General features: G+C 44.1%; 2 protein-coding genes and 1 long non-coding RNA gene across 4 annotated transcripts in view; 1 reads left to right on the top strand and 2 right to left on the bottom strand.

Moving 5' to 3' along the window:
• Nucleotides 1–8,259, bottom strand: part of UVRAG (UV radiation resistance associated) — a 275,388-nt gene extending 267,129 nt beyond the window's left edge. The window contains exon 1 of one of the 2 annotated variants that reach the window (XM_076002321.1): nt 7,931–8,259. In XM_076002321.1, the coding sequence (XP_075858436.1) occupies nt 7,931–8,047 (117 nt within the window). In that variant the 5' untranslated portion in view covers nt 8,048–8,259. The remainder of the gene's footprint in view (nt 1–7,930) is intronic. The other variant, XM_012744895.3, reaches the window with a different exon arrangement.
• Nucleotides 8,260–8,637: 378 nt separating this feature from the next.
• LOC142870615 (uncharacterized) lies at nt 8,638–21,281 on the top strand. Its single transcript, XR_012918976.1, has 2 exons — nt 8,638–8,979; nt 21,110–21,281. It is a non-coding gene; the product is annotated as an uncharacterized LOC142870615 (long non-coding RNA).
• The window catches only part of DGAT2 (diacylglycerol O-acyltransferase 2), a 29,476-nt gene continuing 26,725 nt past the window's right edge, over nt 19,758–22,508 (bottom strand). Inside the window, exon 8 of the mRNA XM_012744894.2 lies at nt 19,758–20,953. Within this exon, the coding sequence (XP_012600348.1) occupies nt 20,799–20,953 (155 nt within the window). The 3' untranslated portion in view covers nt 19,758–20,798. The remainder of the gene's footprint in view (nt 20,954–22,508) is intronic.

Here is a 22,508-nt window from a genome sequence, read left to right as displayed (position 1 = left end):
TTAGCATCTTTAAGTTTCAGAAGCTTTCTCATAGGGTATTTTTTGGGGGTGGAGGGCTGGTCAAGTGCAACAGTGAGAAGGGGGAAAGAGTAGAATTGTAACTAACTGTGATCAATGGAGATAATTCACTACCTTCACACCAGCTCCTCATACAGTTTTACTTACGAGCACCAGAACAGCTCAAAAATTACCATCATTTTAAGTTGTAGGTATGCAACTATATATTACATTTTTTTCTTTGAGTCACAAGGGTCTTAATAAACATTTGTGGTAGGAATAAATGCGCATGGCATGGTGCTATGCTGCATTGGGCATATGTTCCCAATAAGATATAGCTTTTTTTAATTTTTTTGCCTTCAGCAGCCTTACCAACAAAACATTTTTTTAAATACTAGAAAGATAATTAAATTAGATTAACAAAAGGGATCTAAATAAACATAACCATGTAAAGGGAAAATATATAACATGTACAGCTAAATTAAGCTTTCAATCTGCTTTTGTGCTTCTATCATTTTTTCCTAGTATGTGTTTCAATCCCATTGGATCCAATCTTTCCTTCTCTTTAGGCTGTAAAGTTCTTCAAAGGAAAGAGTCGTATACAAATAAAAGTTGAAAAATAAAAATATACTGAGTTCCTACTAAGTAATCAGCACAGTGCTAGGTGCAGGTGCTATGGGAAATAAAAAATAAAGCATTATGGTCCCAAACCCTGAACTTAAAACTTTTCACCAGAACCCTGCAAAGACCAAACCCAACCATAGGCTGGGTGCCTACAGCAAATGAGAATCAAAGACCCAGACTGCAGTCCCTGTGTTGACATTCTGTATAACTTTAAGAGAGTTCCTAGACCTTAGATTGCACATCTGTTAAAGGAAGTGATTACTGATATAAATCTCCCATGCAGAATTCCAAAAACTTTATACAGATACTCTGCCCTCAAGGAGGGAGAGCATAAATGGCCTCTTCCTCATGTGGGCTACACATGACTTCCTTCCAAAGAGCTTGTACAACAGTAGTGGGTGAGGCGAAGAGAGTAACCTTATAGCAGAGAAACCTGACAAATACTACCTGTGGTATTGTAAATTCTAAGAAATACACATTTTGGTCTTTGTCCCCAGTTCCTAGCACAGAGCTCCTAAAACCCTTATAATTTCCTGAGCAATAGAAGTGTTAGGGAGAATCTTTTCTTATAGTATTTGGTCTTTGACCTGGTTCCTGACACGGAATGCCTAATTTCTTGGAATTTCCTAGGTGATAAGAGCATATTGCGTTCTAATGAGGCAATTCTTGGTAGGCCCCTGGACTGGGGCTGGTCACCAGAAAGATGAAGCCATAATTAGGAGCTTGGAATGTTCGGCCCCATTCTCCATCCTTCCTGAACGGAAGAGAGGCTGGAGATTGAGTTAATAATAAATCATGCCTACATGATGAAGCCTCCATAAAAAAATCCGGCTACTACAGGTTTTGGAGAGTTTCCGGGTTGCTTAACACATAGATAGTAGAGAGGCCACTTCCCCCAGACTTTTCCCTGTGCATGTCTTCCATCTGGCTGTTCATATGTATCCTTTGTAAGATCCTTCATAAAAAAACTGAAAAAGTAAGCAAGGCATTTTCCTGAGTTCCGCTCCAGCAAATGACTGAACCTGAGAAGGTGGTCATGGGAACCCCCAATTTATAGCCAGCTGGTTAGAAGTTCCAGAGGCCCAGACTTGAGATTGGCATGTGAAGTGGAGGGGGCAGTTTTGTGGGAATGAGCCTTTAACTTGTGGAGTATAATGCTAACTCCAGGTAGACAGTGTCAGAATTTAATTGAATTATAGGATATCATATTGGTGTCCACTGGAGAACTGCTCAGTATGTGGGGGGGGGAGCCCCATACATCTGATGTTAGAAATGCTATTCTGAGAGTATTATAGGAGCAACAGCTAGTTTGTTTTTCCTGTCATATATTATTAATACCTCAGCAGGTGATGACGAAAGCTAACATCAACAGTGATAAATCACGTTAATGGTATGTATACTTGATATGATGAAAATGGAATTTTACATCTGAGGCCTTGCTCTCAAGACAACCCAACTCCAGTCCAATCGTGAGGTGGGGGTGGGAAAAAAAAACAGACTAATTCCAATAGAGTGACATCCTATAAAACTACAAAATACCTGACCAGTACTCAAAACTGTCAAGGGCATCAAAAACAAGGAAAGTCTAAGGAACTGTCACAGCTAAGAGGAGGCAAAGGAGACAGTACAACTAAATACAATGTGGTATTCAGGATAGGATCCTGGCATAGAAAAAGGACATCAGGTAAAAAACTAAGGCTCCATTGGGAGATGAATAGATAAATAAAAAGTAGTATATACCTATAATGGAATACTATTCAGCCTTAAAAAGGAATGAAATTCTAACCATGATACAACATGAATGATCCTTGAAAACATGCTAAGTATAAAATAGCACAGTCACAAAAGGACAAACACTGTATGATTTCATTTATAAGAGCTACCTAGAATAGTCAAAATCATAGAGACATAAAGTAGAATAGAGTTTACCAGGGGCTGGTGGGAGGGGAGACTGGAGAGTTGTCTATTGGGTTCAGTTTCTGTTTGGGATGATGAAAACGTTCTGAAAATAGATAGTGGTGATGATTATGCAACATTAAGCATGTTCTTAATGCCACTAAATTGTACACTTAAAAATTGTTAAAATAGCAAATTTTATGTTATATATATATTTTTTTACCATAATTTTTTTTAAAAACTAAGCAAATCTGAATACACTATGGACTTCAGTTAATAATATCCCAATATTGGCCGGGCGAGGTGGCTCATGCCTGCAATCCTAGTACTCTGGGAGGCCGAGGCAGGCGGATTGCTCAAGGTCAGGAGTTCAAAACCAGCCTGAGCGAGACCCCCGTCTCTACCATAAAAATAGAAAGAAATTAATTGGCCAACTAATATATATAATATAAAAATCAGCCGGGCATGGTGGCACATGCCTGTAGTCCCAGCTACTCGGGAGGCTGAGGCAGGAGGATCACTTGAGCCCAGGAGTTTGAGGTTGCTGTGAGCTAGGCTGACACCACGGCAATCACTCTAGCCTAGGCAAGAAAGCGAGACTGTGTCTCAAAAAAAAAAAATCCCAATATTGGCTCATTAGTTATAAAAATTGTACCACATTAGTAGCAAATGTTAAGAATAGAAGAAAGTAGGTGTAGAGTATATAGGAATTTTCTGTATTATCGTCTCAATTTTTCCATAAATCTAAAGCTGTTTTAAAAAATAAAATCTATTTTAAAAAATTCAAGTTAGACAAGGGCTAATAGCCCTAATATACCCCACTCTTTCTTCCAATTAAAAAACAGGACAAGAAAAAATGTTCTTCCAATCAATGAAAAACATGAGCAAGCAATCAGAAAAGTTAATGCCAAGGGCATGAATAAGCAATTCACAAAAGAAGTTGTTAAAATGTTAAATAAACCCATGTGATATTCAAACTCATAGGGTTGTGTAAGGATAAAAGAGATCATGTACTTAGCATAGTGTCTGGCATACACTAAATGAAACTGTTAAAATGTAACTAATAAATGTAAATTTAAGTAATAAAAATATATACACATATATATATGTATTGTGTGTGTGTGAATGCAATCTGTAACATAAAATTAGGTTGGAAAACATTGAGAAAACTTAACGATACCCAAAGTTGGCAAAAATATGGAGAAACAGTCCCTGTCATAAATTTGATCATAGGAGTGTAAACAGGCACATACTTGTTGAGAAACCCTCTGCCAATATCTTCTAAAGTTAAATATATATATGCATATATATATATCCCCTTTGATTGATTTCACTGCTCAAAATTTATCCTACAGAAATATTAGTGCAAGTATACAAAGATATCTATATATTGATATTCACTGCAACAATGTAATAAAGAAAAATAGGAAAAAGTCCACCAATCGGGTGTTAAAAATATAACTGTTATCATACAAAATGTGGTAAAGATATATATATACACATTGATGTGAAAAACTATATAAGAAAAATAATAAATTGCAAAATTTTAAATTTTTCTAAAAGGAAGAGATTAAACCAGCTTAGGAATAGTTAATCTGGGGTCTTCCATTTATAATTCAAGGGAATCAAACCTGCATGAAAAAGTGTGTATTTACATATCCATGTAAGTGCATTTTCTGAGAAAAGAGTACATCGTTTGCACTGAATTGTTAAAAGAACAAACACATAACACCAGAAAAGGGTCACTAACAATAAAGCCTTCTGAGCTCTGAGTATCTGAGAAATGTATTAAGAATTAGGTAATACACAAGTGAGAAAGCCTTTGGGAGGAAAGAAATGCTCTGAACTAAGCTTTTTAAAGACATATTAAATGTCTCTACCACAAAACACAAATATTTACCTCAAGACTCCTAAATCTAAAAATATGTAGGAAGTTATTCCTCAGATGAAGCTATACTCATTCACTGGTTAATTACAAACCTCAACCAAAAGTTAAAGAGCAACAGTCTTCAAAATGTGTAACTAAGCCATGCTTAAATTACAGTTAAAGATCACATAGAAGCAAAGGGAGACAAAGAAAAGTAGTAGTCCCACTTGCCACAGTCAAGGAGCTGATATGGACTATACCTAGTACTCATACATACCTCCTGTTAAGGTCCAGGAGTTATATAGTCTTAACTTTTTTCTTAAGTGGATAAAACAAATAAATTAGGTCTTATAGATAAGTGTTGTGGGCTTTGAGCAAAAACAAGTCTTTTTCCACAGGCAGATGGGGCAGAGGAGTCCAAAATTTTGGGAATTAATGTTAATACATATAATAAGTAAGTATTTTAAACACACAGCCACTTTTAGAATCAACAGGACTTAATTAAAATTGGAATAAATGAGTAGATAATAGCAGGGATACTCTCTATCCTAAAATGAAAATAAACCTTAGAACAGTGGTTATCAACCAAGGGTAGTTTTGGCCCCTAAGGGACACTTGGCTAAATCTGAACACATTTTTGATAGTCAGAATTGGGGAGGTACTGCTAGTATCTTGGGATGTGGTTAAACATCTTACAAGCTCCTGCCCAGCCACTGTTCACCTCCAAAATGTCAACAGTGCCAAAGTTGAGAAACCCTGCCTTATAAGTAGGCCGGGGGACCACTGAATCTACTTTGACATAACTTCATCATAGAAATCCTATATCAACAGAGTTTGTTTAGAGATACTGACATCTTGCCAACTAGCATGGGCTGTAATAAATGGATGATTGAATTTAAAAGTGTTATTTAAAAGAAAGTTAATAATTGGCTTTCCAATTTATCTAAACCTTTGAAATTTTGTAAAGCCGTGGGCAAAGAAAAAACACCAGATTAATGCAAAAGCAAAAAGTTTTATACACACATACACATACACACCCTATGAATCTCACAAAACATACTGAATAAATGAAACCAGACACAAAAAAATACATTTTGTATAACTCCATTTTATGTAAAGTTCAAGAAAAAGCAAAATCTGACCTCTTGTGTTAGAAATCAAAAAAGTGTTTCCTTTACAGAAAAAGAAAGGTAGAGACCGGAGAGAACATAAAGAGGGCTTCTGAGATGTTAATAATTTTGTATTTCTTAATCTGGGTAGTAGTTATATAACTGTGTTCACTTTGTTCATCAAACTGTATGCTAGCTCTCTGTGTACTTTACTGTATACAGATAATACTTCAACAAAAAATTTTTTTAATATTATATATTTATATCCTAAAAAAATCTGAGCATTTTTTACCATTACCTAGGCAAGGCTAAAATGGAAAAGAAAAAAAAAAAGGAAAAAAGAAAGAAAAAACAAATCTGAGCATTTTTATCCCCAAAGCTAAATTAATGTCAACTGCAAAAGTAAAAGTGTTTTTGTTATACAGGCTGCCTTCCAAGAATTCAAGGATGACACCCCCAGAAAGCTGTAAATAGCACACTCAGCACTCATACAGCATTCAGCTGTACACTTAAGCCACTATATATCCCTCGGCACCAATCCAAAAATTTGACAAACACTAACAAATGCAGCTGAATTTATTCCATGGACAGTTTGTTTGAATTATTTCCCCCAATCTTAAACTGTGAACTGTTATCAGAGAAGGCTCTATGAAGTAAATGATACTTTCTCTTTCCTAATCCCACACACTCTCAAAGCTCCCCCAAACTGAATACCTCTTGGTCTCTCAACTCCTTAGGATTTCTCCAGGCTGTTTCTAACAGTGTCCACCATTGCTTCTCCCAGTATCCACCCTCACACTCCCACCTCCAACACATATGAAAATTCACACTAATGCTCATTCCAGAGACTAGTACCCCCAGCCAGACTGGCACTCCCAGCATCTCACAATACAATGCAAACCTAAAACTCCTACTGTTCTCCACAAACTGCCTGCTCAACAGCACCACAAAACCAGGGCACATGCTATCCTGTTTTCAATCCTCTTCTACCACACAAAAAGCCCCTGCTTCTACAGACACTTCTGCCTCCCTACTCAATGGCCACCACTGTGGCTATTATCTCCAACTCTTCCCTTCCCTTTAGCACTCCCCCTCCTTTACTGTACTCAAATTCATTCCATTTTCCATCCACTCTCTTCCCACAACCTCTGCTTTCTTCTTTAAGAATTGTTCTTAAGTCCCACTGGCAGGGATGGAAAGTTGGAAAAAACGGTATGAAGGAACTTACTCTGTCCCTGTCAAGGTGGCAGAGAAAAAGGTCGCTCAAGTCTCAAGCAAAACCACCACGTGCATGGGCTACAGAGTCAGACTCTGGATTCTGAAACCCAGGTCCATCACGTTCTAACTGTAAGGCTTTGGACAAGCCTGTTTCCTCAACTGCAAAACTAGGACAGTAAAAACAGCTATCTCATAAAGTTGTGAAGAGTCAGTGAACTAATGACCTCTGAGCACTTAGCACAAATCCAACACGGCAGGCTCTCAATAACTGACAGTTTCTCTTAGCTCCTCCTCTTGGAAGGAGGAAGGAAGGGAGAGGGGGAATTGTACTTACCTTTAAGTCTCTTTAATGCTAAGATTCCTGCAAAGTCTCCCCGTGGGGAACAGAGGAAGAACAAGGGATAGGAGGAGGGAAGAAGTACTCTTACAGATATGGGGGTGAAGCAAAGAATTTTGTCAGTTCCCCCAAATCAGTGTTTCCTCTTTCTTATCCCCCTACAATGTGAACCCAAGAAGCCCTCAAAGTCCTTGCTAAAGGATGGGAAGACATGAATACATATATCATCAAATCCTCCTTCCACAGAGACTCAGTAGAGGGAATGAAGTAGGAAAGAGCCCCTCTAATTATTAAGATGCGTTCCTTGGGGATGTAAGAATTAGGAAGGAAACCTCAAAGTCCCAAATATTAGTACGTTTCTCTAGAGAGGCTGAGGGAAGAACTTCGTAATCCGGAGAGACTAAAAGTAAATGCTGGAAACCCTGAAGGCTCACGACTCCCGCAGGAGAGTACCCACCGGTTTCTCCGTACGCGGAGATGGCCAGGTGTGGAGAAAAAGGGAAAGCACTTTCGCTGTCTCGTGGGACACAAGGGCTTCCCCGTCCCTTCCCAGGAGGGTTGAGAGGAGGGTCTGCACAAGGGAATCCCCAGCTCCTACGGGGCAGAGGCGGCCTCCGGCCGGGGCCCCAGAGAGTCTCGCTGGCTCCCTGCCTGTCTCCTCACAAGCCGGTCTCCTGTAACGGGACTCTCCCAGGACGCGGAGAGGCTCAGGCATCCCTGCACCCTGCCCGCACGAGACCTCCTGACAGCCGTCCTCAGTCCTGTGAGCTGCCCCGGCCACTTCTCCGGGTCTCCCGGCTTGCACAGGATCAGCCCGGAGCCAGCAGGGGCTCCGCGCGGGCCTCCCCGGTGCCCCCGAGCGCCGCGAGCCCGTGGGCTTACCTGCTGAGACGGCAACTCCACATGCAGGGCCCGCGCGGCGGAACCGGGCGGCAGCGCGGCGGCCGGGCCCGGGGGCGGCTGGGGGACCTGGCCCCCGACGGACGCTGAGGCGCTCATCTCGACCTGGGGGCCGCCGGGCGGCGGGGCGGGCGCTCCCTCGGCATCCGCCGCCGCGTCCTAGCCACTCTCCGCTGAGCCCCTGCAGCCTAGAACCCGGCCGCCCGGGAGGCAGGACTGCTCTATACCCTACTTGCCACCGCCGCCGCTGGCTAAGGAAGAGCCATATTACCGCAGTGCAACCCCCTCCACCCCGCCGAGACCTGGCTCGCTCATTGGTCCTGCCTTCACGGGGGCGGGACCCAACGACAGTCAAGGGACGTGCTATTGGGTAGAAGGTCTGCCCATCACCAGCTGGAATGGGCCGGGGGAGGAGGGACTCGGGAATGGCCTCAATTGCGTCTGTCAAGCCAGGGTGAAACCTGGGGCGTTGCTTCTTGTTTTCCTAATGTAATTGGTTCTTTCACTACCAAGGGGCAGGGTTTCCTGGTGGAGCCGAAAGGGGCATTGCACGAGATCGCTGTCAATTCTCTGTAAAGGGACACAGGGGTGGGGTCTTGATTAGGTAGAGCGCGCGCCTGGGCTCCGGTGTCACGTGCAAAAAGGCTTGCGAGTCACCTGATTAGTGAGAATCTATCTTCTGAGCCACTTCCGCCCTCACTAGTTGCCATGGTAACGGGCCTCTGGTGGCGGGTGGGGACCCGCTTGGCGCCTGCTGGGTCGTGATAGCTGATCTGCCATTGCAGGCTCCTTGAGCAGTCTTTTCCGGAGGTGTTCCCGACAGCGTTCCGGCATTGGAAAGGAATGCTTTATGGTTCAGCAGAGAGCCGCCACACAAGATGCTCTGAGACCAGAGAACCGTCCAGCAGTCCCACTTGCTCTTTCACGACCAACTCCAACCCACAAGTCCACGCTTTTCGCATTCATTCAACTAACAGTACGCTGAGCGACAAGGTGTGCCAGGCACCCAGGACGCCTTTTCATCTCTACCGGTGGGTTGTTTATGCTGTCCCTAGAAAGCCTTTGCTACTTTTCTCCTCCTGATTTGCTTTTTATCCATCAAATCTCAGCTGGGGCAGGAGTCCCTTCTTCCAAAAGGCTTTTCTGATCCTCTTTGGGACCCTGAGTTAGGAACCTTGCCTCTGCCATAGTCCGGATTATTCTCTGGCAGTGTTGTTTAATAGGTGTCTAACTCACACAAGCAGCCACTCTCCCTCTTCCCCCCTTTCCCCACAAACATACTGTGAATCCCTCAATTAAGAGGAACTTGTCTGAGTCACTTCTGGATCCCCAGTGCCTGATAGAGAAGAAAATCAGGAAATGTTTTTTTTAAGTGAAGCCCCTGCTCAAATGGCACCTCTTCCACAAATACTTCTTTGATCGTAATAAGAGCATCTACAGCAATTGCTTCTATAATAAATAACACTGAGTCATTCCGCAGGATATTGATCTGCCTTTTTTCCCCCACTAGACTGTGAGTTTCTATACCACCTGGACTGATGTAGCCAAAGAACACAGTGTTTTAGAGTCAGACACAACAGGAATCAGGCTCTGCCAACTTCTAGCTGTTGTATCCCTGAGCAAATCAGTTGCCCTCTCAGCTTTAGTTTTCCCATCTGTAAAATTTTAATAGGGTTGCTGTGGGGATTAAGTTAACATATTTAAAGGTCCCATGCAGGCAGGACCTGGCATGTAATAGTTGTATTTTTTAAATTTAATGAAAGATAAGCATACTATCTTCCAGGGTGTTCAGAAGCCAGGAAAATATTGTGGATTTGATCTCAGAGCTGGATCACATGCATGTCACACTGTCTTCTATTCTGAACATTGAGAGGTTCCTCATGGCTGGAGCCTAGGGTGTGTGGTCAGGTGTTTGTTGAGAAGGGAGTAGCTGGGAAATCCCAGATCTTATCTGGTTCAACTCATGTAGTGACAAGAAACACCTTTTTGTGTCTAAGCTGTATTAGTTTTCTGGGGCTCCCATAACATATTACCACAAAGTGGGTAGTTTAAAACAAAGGAAATATATCCTCCCACAGTTCAGGAAACCAGAAGCCTGAAATCAAGGTGTAAGGAGGGCTGTGCTCTCAGTGGGCTCTCAGAGAGAATCCTGCCTTGCCTACTCCAGGTTCTGCTGGCTCCAGGAGTTTCTTGGTTTGTGATTGTATAACACCAATCTCTGCCTATGTCCTCCATGGCCCTCTCCTCCTCTTCCCATGTCTTCTCTTCTTTCTCTTACAAAGACATTGCGTTTGGATTTAGAGCCAACCCAGATAACCCATATTTCATCTTGAGATCCTTAATTTAATTACATCTACAAATACCTTTTTTTTCAAATAAGGTCATATTCACAAGTTCCAAGGGTTAGAACATCAACATCTCTTTTGGAGGGCCATCATTCAGGCTACTACCCAAGTTAAGAAAATGGGCTTAGAGAGAAAATACAGAATCACTTCTTCCTCCTAGTTCTGAATATTAGCTAACTTTATTACTTAATTCATTCGACAGATGTTCCCTGAGGGCCTCTCTGTGTCAAGGCCTGTGCTAGATGCTGAGAAATCAGACTCCGATCCATCCATCCCTAGAGGACATGCCAACTCCTTATATGGGAGTCCAATAAGTAAACAAAGAGTGATAATCCATTTGCTAGGTGCTAGGTCTAAGAGAAGCCTAGGGTCAGTGGGAACCAGAGGAAATAGTTGAGAGTCAGATTTCCCAGTTGAGGTAACATTTTAACAGGATTTTGAAGAACCAATAAGAGTTCACCAAACAGTGATATAGCACATCTTATATTTTCCTGGATAGAGCTGGAACCCATACTACTAAGTGAAGTATCCCAAGAATGGAAAAACAAGCACCACATATACTCCCCAGCAAACTGGTATTAACTGAAAGCAGCACCTAAGTGGACACATAGGAACTACATTAATTGGGTATTGGGCAGGTGGGAAGGGGGCAGGTATATACATACATAATGAGTGAGATGTGCACCATCTGGGGGATGGTCATGTTGAAGCTCAGACTTGTGGGGGGTGGGGGAGCAAAGGCATTATTTGAAACCTTAAAATTTGTACCCCCATAATATGCTGAAATTAAAAAAAAAAGAGAGAGTTCGCCAGGTGGGAAGGAAGGGAGGAAAGGACATTCCAGCAGAGAGCAGAATCCATTCTTCCCACAAGCCTTTACTGAGGTTCAGCTCTGCACAGGCTGACTACTGAGTCCTGGAAATGCAGGACTCCAGTAAACAACCTTCTCAGACTTTTCCACCCCCATGACACACACTGCAGGAGAACTGGAACTCCCACCCCTAGGAATATGGGGGAGAACTCAAATAGCCCACTGCTTGCTAAATATTCCAGATAATGTATTTAGAGTATTTAGCACGGTGTCTTAAATATAGTGTTCAATAAATGCTACCTATCATTATTTTCATATGTCCTATTTCATTCTAAAAATTCTGTTATTATTTGGATCGTATTTCATAATATAGTTGTTTCAACATAAAAATATTTTAAATCATTTAGAATTAAATTATAATATTTATACAGTGTTATATATCCCCCAGATAAATTATGTTTCCAAGTTTAAAGGACAGAGATTGTAAGGTGGCCAGATACAATATACATGCAATGAGAGAAGGAGATTCAAGGTCAAGTGGTAACAGTGGCGACTCCTCAGGGCCTGGTAGACAAGGTCAGAGCAGGCTTCACAAAAGTTTTAAAGGATAATTGGGAGTTTGAGAGATGAACAATAGGTGTTTACATCTGTTGGCTCACGTAGTGTTTTAACAGTTAACTAATGTCATGTTGGATATTGAAATCAAACACTCTGTTTACAGGGCTAGAAACACTCTGTTTACAGGGCTAGAAAGCCAAACCCACACCAATCTATTTTTCCTCCTGTTCCTCCTCCCACCTCATGGGCCTGATGCATTGAGTAAGTAAGAGCAAGATAATGTCTTTTAGTGTCTCAAACTTTATTAAATTAACTTTATCCCCTTCCTTTCAACAGAGCCCTCTTTCTTTCATTCACTTTCTTATTTAGTGAAACACCCATTAGACCTTTGCCAGGCGTCCAGCCAGGGCACTGCATTTTCAAAAATGATGCAGATAGAATCTCTGACTAAAAGGAGTTCACAGACCATTTCAATACAAAGTGGTAAGTACAATAATTGAAATGATATAGAAAGCACAGTGCAAGCACATGAGTAGAAGTTACCATGTTGTCCAGGAAGGCTTCCTAGGGGAGAAAGTACTCTAGGCAGAAGGAACAGCACAAGCAAAGGTGCAGAGGATGTGGCATCAGTGTAGTCTAACATGGAAACAAAGGCTGCATGGGAGAGCGACAGGCAGAGATGCTGGCAGAAGCTAGTGACAGCTGAGAAGAGCCTGACTACCAGGCTGAAGAACTGGAGTTTGATCAACTCAAACTCAAGTTTGGGCAACAGAACTCAACTCAACTCTGGGCAACAGAAAGTCACTTAGAAAGATGGCTCAGGGTGCCCTGGATAGGCAGCTGTGAAGAGGCAGGACTAGAAGAGCAAGACTGTTGCAGAAGGCTAGGTGAGAACTGTAAAACAAAGAAGAGGCAGGTCCCCAAAGAGCCTGCACACACCAGACAAACCAGAAAAGCAGGTCCCTGGGTGGCATTTCTCTTTTCTCAACACTTCAGGGTCCCTTTCTCAAAAAACCCCTCCCAGATCTGAACTGTTAGCTCCTCTGAGCTCCCACAGCAGCTGCCCGACCTCCCTTCAGTACGAGTAGCCCTGTGCCTAGCCACGTGCTGAGTGGTTTACATCTGTCTCTCCCGCTCTGCTGTGAATCCCTGCTTTTGATTTCTCTCTGAATCCCTAGCATCCTGACACAGAAGACAGGCTCTGTAGGATTCAGTGAGCAAATGGCTGAATGAAAGAAGTCAATGAATGAATGGATAAATGCTTGAGTAAGTGAATATTTGGATCACGTGGGGGCCTCCATTGCACCCCCACTGGACGGAGCCCCAGAGAGAGGGAATGAGCTTGCCCAAGGTCACACAAAGTTTGTAGCAAAGCTGAGACAAAGACGTGGGCCTCTTGTCCCCGAGACCAGCACTCGTGCCTCAATTCCAGTGGTTTTCACACTGCCACCAATACTGTGCCAGTGTGCACACAGAAGTTTGTGAATTTATGGACTAGCCAGACTAACACATACTGGAGGCTGATAAAGTGAAACTCACCCAGAGAACACATTCATTTGGCACGGACTTTGACAGTAAAGTCTGAAGGATGAGTAGGAGTTAGCTGGGCAGAGGAGGCTAGTGAGAGGCTAGGGAGAACAAGAGAAGTAGTTTGGGCAGAAGGAACAGGAGGAACAGAAGCAGCATGGAGCACTGCAGGAACTACAGAGAAGCCCAGGCAGGAGCTGGCACAGAGAGGCTGCAGGTGCTGAGAAGGAGAAGTAGCACCCTGGGTGGTGTAGCTGAAAAGACTCCCAAGTCAGGGCTCAGCAGCTGGAGGTCTGTCTGGACCTGCAGCTTATTAGCTGCATGATTTTAGGCAAATTGACTTCCCTCTCTGAGCCTACAGGTTTCCCTGGGAGCTGGAGAGAATTGGTATTTGCTAGTTACTTATATAAGTTACTCTGATCCATCCTCACAGGATCGTGTAAAGTAGATATTATTGCCTCTGTTTTACAGATGCCTAAAAAGAGGCTCAGCTATGGAAATGACCTGTCCAAAGTCTTGTGGTTCTTAGTGGCAGATTGATGGTGTGAACCCTTGTCCCTTGATTCCCAAGCCAGGGCTCTCTCCCTTGTACCATACTTCTGGTCCATAAATAAAAATTGTTCAGATCTTAGTTTCTAAATACCATCCTCCACTAAGAGGAACCAGGACTCTTTGGAGAAGTGGCTAATTCCGGGATTGAACAAGAAAAAAAGCACACGATGATCCTGGAGCATCTAGTTGTGCCAGAAAGTAAGGAAGTGCTCAGAAAAATGATGGGGACAAATGGTGTCAAAAGGATACAGAAGCCAGTTTGAAGGGGTTCCCATTGCTCAAATCTGAGGCAGTTTGAGCATCAGAATAAATAGTGATAGAATGACTTATAACCCAATGAATAAAATAGGGATCCATGAGTCATTATTGATAGCAATAAATAATAAATGTTTTATACGGGAGATGTTTGTATAGTCTCAAAGTACAAAAAAAAGTAACTTTATAGTAGAAAAGCAAGGCAGTCTTAAGTGATCAAAGTGATCATCATCAGTAATGGGACAAATTGAAATCATGTGCCACTTGATAGGATGTGGTAAGAAGAGCCCATCATCACATCTGTGCTATTTCTGCTGAAGGTGGTAACCTGAATCAATCATGAGGGAACGACAGTCAAAACAAAACCGAAGGGCCTGTCATTGTCAAGATTGTCAAGGTCATGATAGTTAAGGAAAGACTGAGAAACTGTTTCAGATAAAAGGAGATTGAAATAACATGTGATTCTGAACTTGATCCTTTTGCTGAAATGGACATTATTAAGACATATGATGACATTTGAATAGGGTATGAAGATTAGATGGTAGTAATGTTTCTATGTTAATTTCCTAGTCTTCATGATTTTACCGAGGTTATATAGGATACCATTCTTGTTTGTTGAGTGTGATGGGACATCATGTCTGCAACTTATTCTCAAATAGTTTAGGGCAAAAAATTCTTTGTATTGTATTTCAATGTAAGTGAGATTGTTTCTAAAAAATTATAAAGAAAAAAAATCTCATAATGTTCATTGCATAATACTCTATTTCTATAAACAAAATTAAAATGTATTTTATAACATTCTTCCCATGGATGAATTAATTAATCCATTTACTTGTTTATTAAAGAATGGTAAGACAGACTTTGCTGAAAGGAGAATACAACAGTGGGGTTTTGTAGCAGGAGAGAGAGATCATTTAATTCTTTAAAGCTTAGATTTTAGGCCAGGGACAGTGGCTTACGCCTGTAATCCTAGCACTCTGGGAGGCCAAGGCGGGCAGATTGCTCGAGGTCAGGAGTTTGAAACCAGCCTGAGCAAGAGCGAGACCCCATCTCTACTATAAATAGAAAGAAACTAATTGGCCAACTAATATATATAGAAAAAATTAGCCAGGAATGGTGGCATATGCCTGTAGTCCCAGCTACTTGGGAGGCTGAGGCAGAAGGATTGCTTGAGCCCAGGAGTTTGAGGTTGCTGTGAGCTAGGCTGATGCCATGACACCCACTCTAGCCTGGGCAACAAAGTGAGACTCTGTCTCAAAAAAAAAAAAAAAAAAAAAAAGCTTAGATTTTAAAAAACATAATAACTTACTAGTTATTATGGGTTGTGCCAGGCATTGCTGTAAGCAGTTTTCCTATATCCTCACAACAGTGCTATGAGATTAGAAAGTGAAAGCAGTCAGGTTAATTGCCCAGGGTCACATATGACAAGTATTGAACTGGGATTCTAAAGCAGTCTAACTCCAATGTTGTTAATCCTACATTTTACTGCCCCTAATGAAAAAGTGATACTGCATATATTTTAAATAAGTTTTATTTATATAGTGAGATCATACTTATTTTTGGAATATATTTTATATCATATATATTGAATGAAAAAATATGCTCTTCATGTTTAATTAGAAGAAAAATACTTTGACATCAGTTTTCATCAAAAGCAATTATAAATCTCAAAAATCATTTGATATTTTAGAGCTGAGAGAAGGAAATTTTTAACTGTGTGCTAATGTGATTAAATGATATGTAAAAAATATAGGAAATAAAACTGTATCATGGAAAAAAAAACAAAACATTAGATGAAAATACATGAGCCAAAACTCCCTAAGTAGAAAGTGGTAAAAATCTTTTGAAAAAGAGTTTACAAGGAAGGGAAACAGGAATATGAAAAACAAGTTTTGAAATATATACGGGTCTTGTATTTGCTATTAAAATTATGGTTGTAAAAACTCAAGCACAAGGTGTGGGGGAAGTCCCTATTTTTCTCCTTCTCCTAGTGATCCTATTATAATTCATTAAATGAGAACTTCTTCTACCCACTCAGAAGTATTAGGGAAGAGTGCCTTCCAAACTTGCAGTCTACTCCATGTAAAGAAAAATGAAATATCTGATTTGTGAGAAGACTAGAGCCTGCCACCAGTGGTATAACTTGTCTATCAAGTGGTAAAAATAGTATTAAAGGTCACTATATTAAACCACAAACTGGGTGGCTTTAGACAACATAAATGTATTTTCTCACAGTTCTGGAGGCCAGAAGTCCAAAATTAAGGTGTTGGAAGGGCTGCACTCCCTTAGATGGCACTAGGGGAGAGTCCTTTGTTCATTCCAGCCTCTGGTGGCTTCCTTGGCTTGTGACTGTATAACTCTAATCTCTGCCTTCATCTTCACATGGACTTCTCCCTTTGTCCCTGTCTCTTATAAGAATACTTATCATTGGATGTAGGGCCCACCCCGGTAATCCAGTGTTACCTCATCTTGAGACCCTTAACTTAGTTATATCTGCAAAGATCCCTTTTTCCAAATAAGGTCACATTCACAGGTTCCAGGTGGTAGGACATGTACATATCATTTGTGGGCCACCATTCAACCCACTGCACCATTCCTATGTGTGGCCTGCCCCTCTTTTCTCTGAAGCCACCCTGCCCAAAGGATGGAGAAATTATATGGTGTTAATCTGAGCTAGATTGTTTTAAATTAAGATGTTAATTGTAACCCCCGGGGTAACCACTAATAATTAAAAAATAGACAGTCAAAAAACAAGATAATTAAAATAATATATTAGAAAATACATGTTTAACACAAAAGAAGGCAGGAATGGAGGGAGAGCAACAACAAAACATAAGACACACACAAAACAAACAGCAAAATGGCAGATGTAAATCCTACCTTGCAAGTAATTACATTAAATGTAGAGAATAAAAAATAGAAGGCAGAGAGTAGAAATGTGGACATTAAAAAAGAGATCCAACACTATTGTGTCTACAGGAGTCACACTTTATATTCAAAACACAAGTAGATAGGTTGGAAGGGAAAGGACAGAAAAGATATTCCACGTAAATAAAAACCAAAAGAGCACTGGGTGGCTACACTAACACAGGCTACACATAATAGACTTCAAGACAAAAATTGTTACTAAAAGAAGAGCATTTTATAAAGATAAAAGGGTCAATGTATCAGGAAGAGATAACAATTATAAACATGTAAGCACCTAAGAGCAGAATCTCAAAAAATGTGAAGCAAAAACTGACAGAATGGGAGGGAGAAAGAAACACTTCAATAACAACAGTTGGAGAATTCAGCTCCCCATTTTGAATAATGGGCAGAACAACTAGGCAGATTAGCAACAGAGAAACAGGAGATTTGAATAACACTATAACCCAGCTTGACCACATGGACATCTTTATCTGTAAAACACTCCAGCTAGTAGCTGCTCAGGGTAGGCGCTGGATAAGGGTCAAAGTGGGAAAAGGAAGTTTAGGAAGCTGTGTGGCATTTGCCTGAGAACCACCCTCAGTGTGCCCCCTTGTGGCCATGTCTAGGAACCACAAGCAGAATGGTGGAATTGGCAATCCAGGCTGAGACGGCAGCCCCACCACCTCCACCCAAGGGCAGAGTAAAGGAGGTTCCCTCTCCCGAGGTAACTAACAACTCCCAACCCAAGGCAATGCTCACAGCATCTACCTGGAGTCGCCCACACACAGCTTCAGAGCTCTGGCTGAAGGGAGCTCTGGGACAGCTCACACAGCATCTACCTGGGGCCGCCCACACACAGGGACGGCTCTGGGCAGGCTGCTGTGAGACATTGTCCTGGGTTACTACCGCAGTTCTCCCTAGAGATGGCTGAGTTCCGTAGTACACAGCAGGTGTTCACTGTTCACAAAGTTGATGTTTGAGAATAATGGTCTTTGTGGGGTAGCCTCAGTTAGGGCCAGAGCTTGGTCCAAAGCTGGAAGCCAGACTGAGGCTGCAACCCAGCACTGGGCCAGCCTTAGGCTGGGGCTGGGCTGGGACTGAGACTCTCATCAAACAGGCCTTTTCTCCATCCTAAAGGACATGCCTGTCCAACCTGAGCTCTCCGGCCCGAGGCCCGCCTGGCACTACGGAATCCGGCCTCCGTTGGCCCCTCCAGAGCACTCTCTCTCACTGCTCTGCCTCCTGCCCACTAGACACTCTGGAGAACCAACTCCCTGCCCCACCCCCAGGCAAGTGCCACTGCGGACTCCTCTACCACCACCTCTCCCTCATTCCAATCAGCAACATCGTTCAGTCCAGTCTCCTCCATCTTTGCACCTACTGCTCTGCCCGTTGTCACTCCTTCCCTTCCTGGCAAACTTCAGCCACCCTTCCAGGCCCAGCTCAGGCATCATCTCTCCAGTGAGGCGCCCCACGTGGGGTGAGAGGTCCCTGCGTATCCTCGGCTGTTTCCAGTGTTGGTCTCTGCTCTCAAGCAGCCTCTTGCAACTTCTGGCACAGTGCAACCGTCCCTCAGGCGGGTGAACGGCAAGGGCAGGCAGGACAGGCATTTTGGCAGGAAGGAAGTTGGAATGAGGGCCTTTGGTCTCAGCTGGGAAGGGTTCCCCAGTGCTCCGTACTCACGGAACTAAAGGGAACTAGAAAAGGGAGGAGAGGTATCCTGTAATCACTAGGGTGACAACTGGGCCCTTTTTGGTGTCGCTGATGCCAAGGGCAGGGAACACACCTGGGTCGATCCAGAAGGGCCTTCCTGCTCAGCAGGGCCTTACAGCTGGATAGTCCTTTACCCCATGTGGCAGGCACCCTGTGAGGTGGCTCCCAGTGACCCTTGCCTCCCGGTACCCACTCCCCTGTATAATCCCCACCCTCCAGTGTGAGCTGGACCTCGTGACTTGCACGCAATGAACAGAATATGGCACAAGGGATGGGATATCACTTCCACGATTAGGTTATAAAGGACTGTGACTTCCCTCTTCTATTCGCATGCTGGCTCTTCTTACCTACTCTCTGAAGCTGGCTGCCGTGCCATGAGCTACTCTAGGGAAAGGCCCATGTGGCAAGGAACTGAAAGTGGCCTCTGGCCAGCAGCCAGTGAGGAGGCCAATCCTGCCAACCACCACTGAAACAACCTTGAAGTGGATCCTCCCTTGCGGGAGCTTTGAAATGCCCACAGCCCAGCCAACACCCGACTGCAGCTTGGGAGACCCCGAGCAGAGGACCAGAGGGCCAGGCTAAGCCTCAAACCCCCCCCCCTTTTTTTTGAGACAGAGTCTCACTCTGTTGTCCGGGCTAGAGTACCGTGGTGTCAGCCTAGCTCACAGCAACCTCAAACTCCTGAGCTCAAGTGATCCTCCTGCCTCAGCCTCCCAAGTAGCTGGGACTACAGGCATGCACCACCATGCCTGGCTAATTTTTTCAGTATATTTTTAGTTGTCTGGCTAATTTCTATTTTTTTAGTAGAGATGGGGTCTCGCTCTTGCTCAGGCTGGTCTCTAACTCCTGAGCTCAAACAATCCTCCCGTCTCAGCCTCCCATAGTGCTAGGATTACAGGCATGAGCCACCACGCCTGGCCAACCCTCAACCCTTGACTGTAAGAACTCTGAGCCTACGAAAGTTGTTGGCAGCCACTAAGTTTCAACATTACCTGTTACACAGCCATAGATAACTGACACACTACAGTGAGGCCCTATGGGCCAAAGGAATGAGGGGCAGAGTCCTCGGCGGGCAGCCCAGTGGGGCGGTGGTCTTCCCCAAGTGGCAGGTGCAGATGTAGCCCCAACAACAACTCAGAGAGGCTGCTCATTTCCATTTATTTGTCCAGGCACATACAAAAGTCTGACATGGTACAATGATCTCATCAAGAGAAAATAGGACACAAAGAGGCGACGCTGGGTTTCCTCCCTGGCCCCACCCCCTCAGAAAGGCACCAATATGTGAGGCTTGGGCCAGGGGCCGCATGTCCTGGAACCAACCCGCCACTCAGAGGGGCCAGGCCTCTCTGTGCACAGAAAGGGGACCCCGTCCTCACACCCAGACTTGGGGCTATGGGTTAGGTAAACCAAGGCCACCGGGAAGCATGTGATCCAGGCAAACCTGGAGTCTGCACTTTGTCCATGTCATCAGCCTCTTGAGGACAACCAGTCACTCCAACCAGAACATGGTGGCTGACGATCCCAGAGACGGTGCACCCGGAGCAGCCCTGTGCCTGCACTGCATCACCGCCACCCTGTCTCATCCTGAAGGCTGTCCAGGCTCGGGTTTGACAGACTGGGGGTGGGGCGAGGGTGGCAGAAGGGAGCATCAAGCTAGAACATTCCAGCTGCTCACCACTGTCCCTACAAAATGGGCAACTATACCCTCCGACTCTTCCCCTTGGCAGGAGGGACGAGTCCCGCAGTCAAGCATGGGGTGCGGGGATAGAGGTGTTTGATTAGAAGCGGCTTCTGCCTCCCATCCCTAGGAGCAAAAAGTGAATAATCAAACTGGCCTGAGTCACTAACGGCTGTCCTTCTTCCCCAATCAACCAGGACTGACTTTTCTCTGTCATTTCAGGAAGGGAAGAAGAGGGGTTGGTGGAGAAACCATAAAGACCTAGATTTAGCCACCACCTAGAACAGGACAAACTGGAAGTGAAAAGAGCTTGAAATATTGACTATTTCTTTCTTAAAAAAGACCTAACATGGTAATGGTTTAACAAAATTATTATAATTTCTTTTAAATAACCCACAGACACCCATGACGCTTCCAAATTTACAGAACAAAAAGCACTCGAGAACTTGGTAGAAAACGATTCGCAGCTGGTTCCTCCCGGGAGGTGGCCCCCGGAGGGCTGGCTCAGTTCACCTCCAGGACCTCAGTCTCCGGGAGGCCGAACTTGGTCTTGTGGTTGTCGAAGAGCTTCACCAGGGCCTCCATGTACATGGCGTGGTACAGGTCGATGTCCTGCTGGGTCGGGTGCTCCAGCTTGGGGATGGTGATGGGCTCGCCCACTGCAGGAACGGGGCACAGGCCTCTGGTTAGTCACTGCCGTTACCCTGGGCGCCCGCCACGATGCTGATGGTGGTGACCCTGTGCTACTGGCCCCATGTGTCACGGACTGTGCTGAATGCTTTATGTGCTTCGCCTCTAACTGTTCCCTTTCACAGATGAAGATGCTGAGGCCCAGGGGCGTGGGAAGAGCCCCGCCCAGGGACACACAGCTGCTAAGCAGATGGGATCGAAGCTGACTGAAACCACCGCACTCTGCTATTATGAGTTCCTGCGAGAGCTGTGGGATCAAATAAACAGCTTTGCTTTTGCTCTGCTCTGGGCAAGCCATTTTGCCTCTCTGGGCCTCAGTTTCCTCATCTGTCACATGGGGATCCCTACTCAAAGGGCTGTTCTGAGGATTCTGTGAGTAATGTGACATACTTTAAACAGTGCAGAAGGGTGGGAAAGGGAGGAGGAGACCAACATTTGTACATCTGTGAGCTGTTTTATTTTCTTAGCCTGCTTCATCTCCATACCCAGTCCATCCCTAACCCTGCCAATGCTGTCCGAAATTTCTCCCAAATCCACACACTCCTCTTTCTTCTCCCCTAGTCCTCTCTCCGTCTAAGCCACTGGCTACCACAAAGCCTCTGGACTGGTCTTGGAGCTTCCATTTCTGCCCCTTCTAACCCATTTTCTATCCAGTAGCCCCAAGGATCACTTTCAATTACAAAACTGAACCTTCCTCCCTCAAGCAGCTTCCCATTCTCCAGGTGAACAGCAAAGGCCTTCGCACTGCCCACAGGACACTGCCCCAGCCACACCTGCCCACAGAAATGGTCCTGCTGCCTCACTGCTACTTTGTCCCCATCTAAAAGCACAAAGACACCTGGTCTGAGAACGCAAAGTATCCATATGAGCTTCAGCCCCTCAAGTGAAGGCCACATGCTCCTGCGGAATCTCTAGCTTGTGACTCGTTCACACACGCATGCACACACCTGCAATAGGTAATCCTTTGGAATCCTCTGAACTGTCCCAAATACACCAAAAACAACACAGCTGAGGCCCAACTGCAGCCAGTTTTTGACTATACTTCTGTCCATACTTATGCTGTAGTCATGTTTATGTTTTATTTCCATTCTTCAAAAATTTACACAATCTTGTTTCTGGAACTTTATTTTGGCTATTGTTTCTGACAGAAACTCTCCCGCTCCTCTCTTTGGCTGGATAATTCCTATCATTTAGCAATGTAAGAGTCACCTCCTCCCTGGAGTCCACCATGACGCTGAGAGCACCCACACATCCTCATCATTTCTCCCCTTGGTCCTTGCTGCAATACCATCTTCCCTGTAGACACATGGGCACTGCAAACCCAGAGACTGAGGGTCTTGTTTTCTCACCTGTCACAGTGCTTGGTTCATAGCAGAGGCCCTATTCCCCCACCCCACCCCATCCTTGCTGATCACTCCCATCAGCACCCAATACGTCAAAGTCCTCATGGCTCAAAGCATGGCTGTCAGAGCCAGGCCCACGCTGGAATCCTGTCTCTACCACCCACTAGCTGTGTGGCGTCCT

This window comes from Microcebus murinus, chromosome 4, assembly GCF_040939455.1.
Source record: "Microcebus murinus isolate Inina chromosome 4, M.murinus_Inina_mat1.0, whole genome shotgun sequence".
Classification (NCBI taxonomy): Eukaryota; Metazoa; Chordata; class Mammalia; order Primates; family Cheirogaleidae; genus Microcebus; species Microcebus murinus.
The sequence above is the reverse complement of the archived record's forward strand: the minus strand, read 5'-3'. Positions and strand labels throughout refer to the sequence as shown.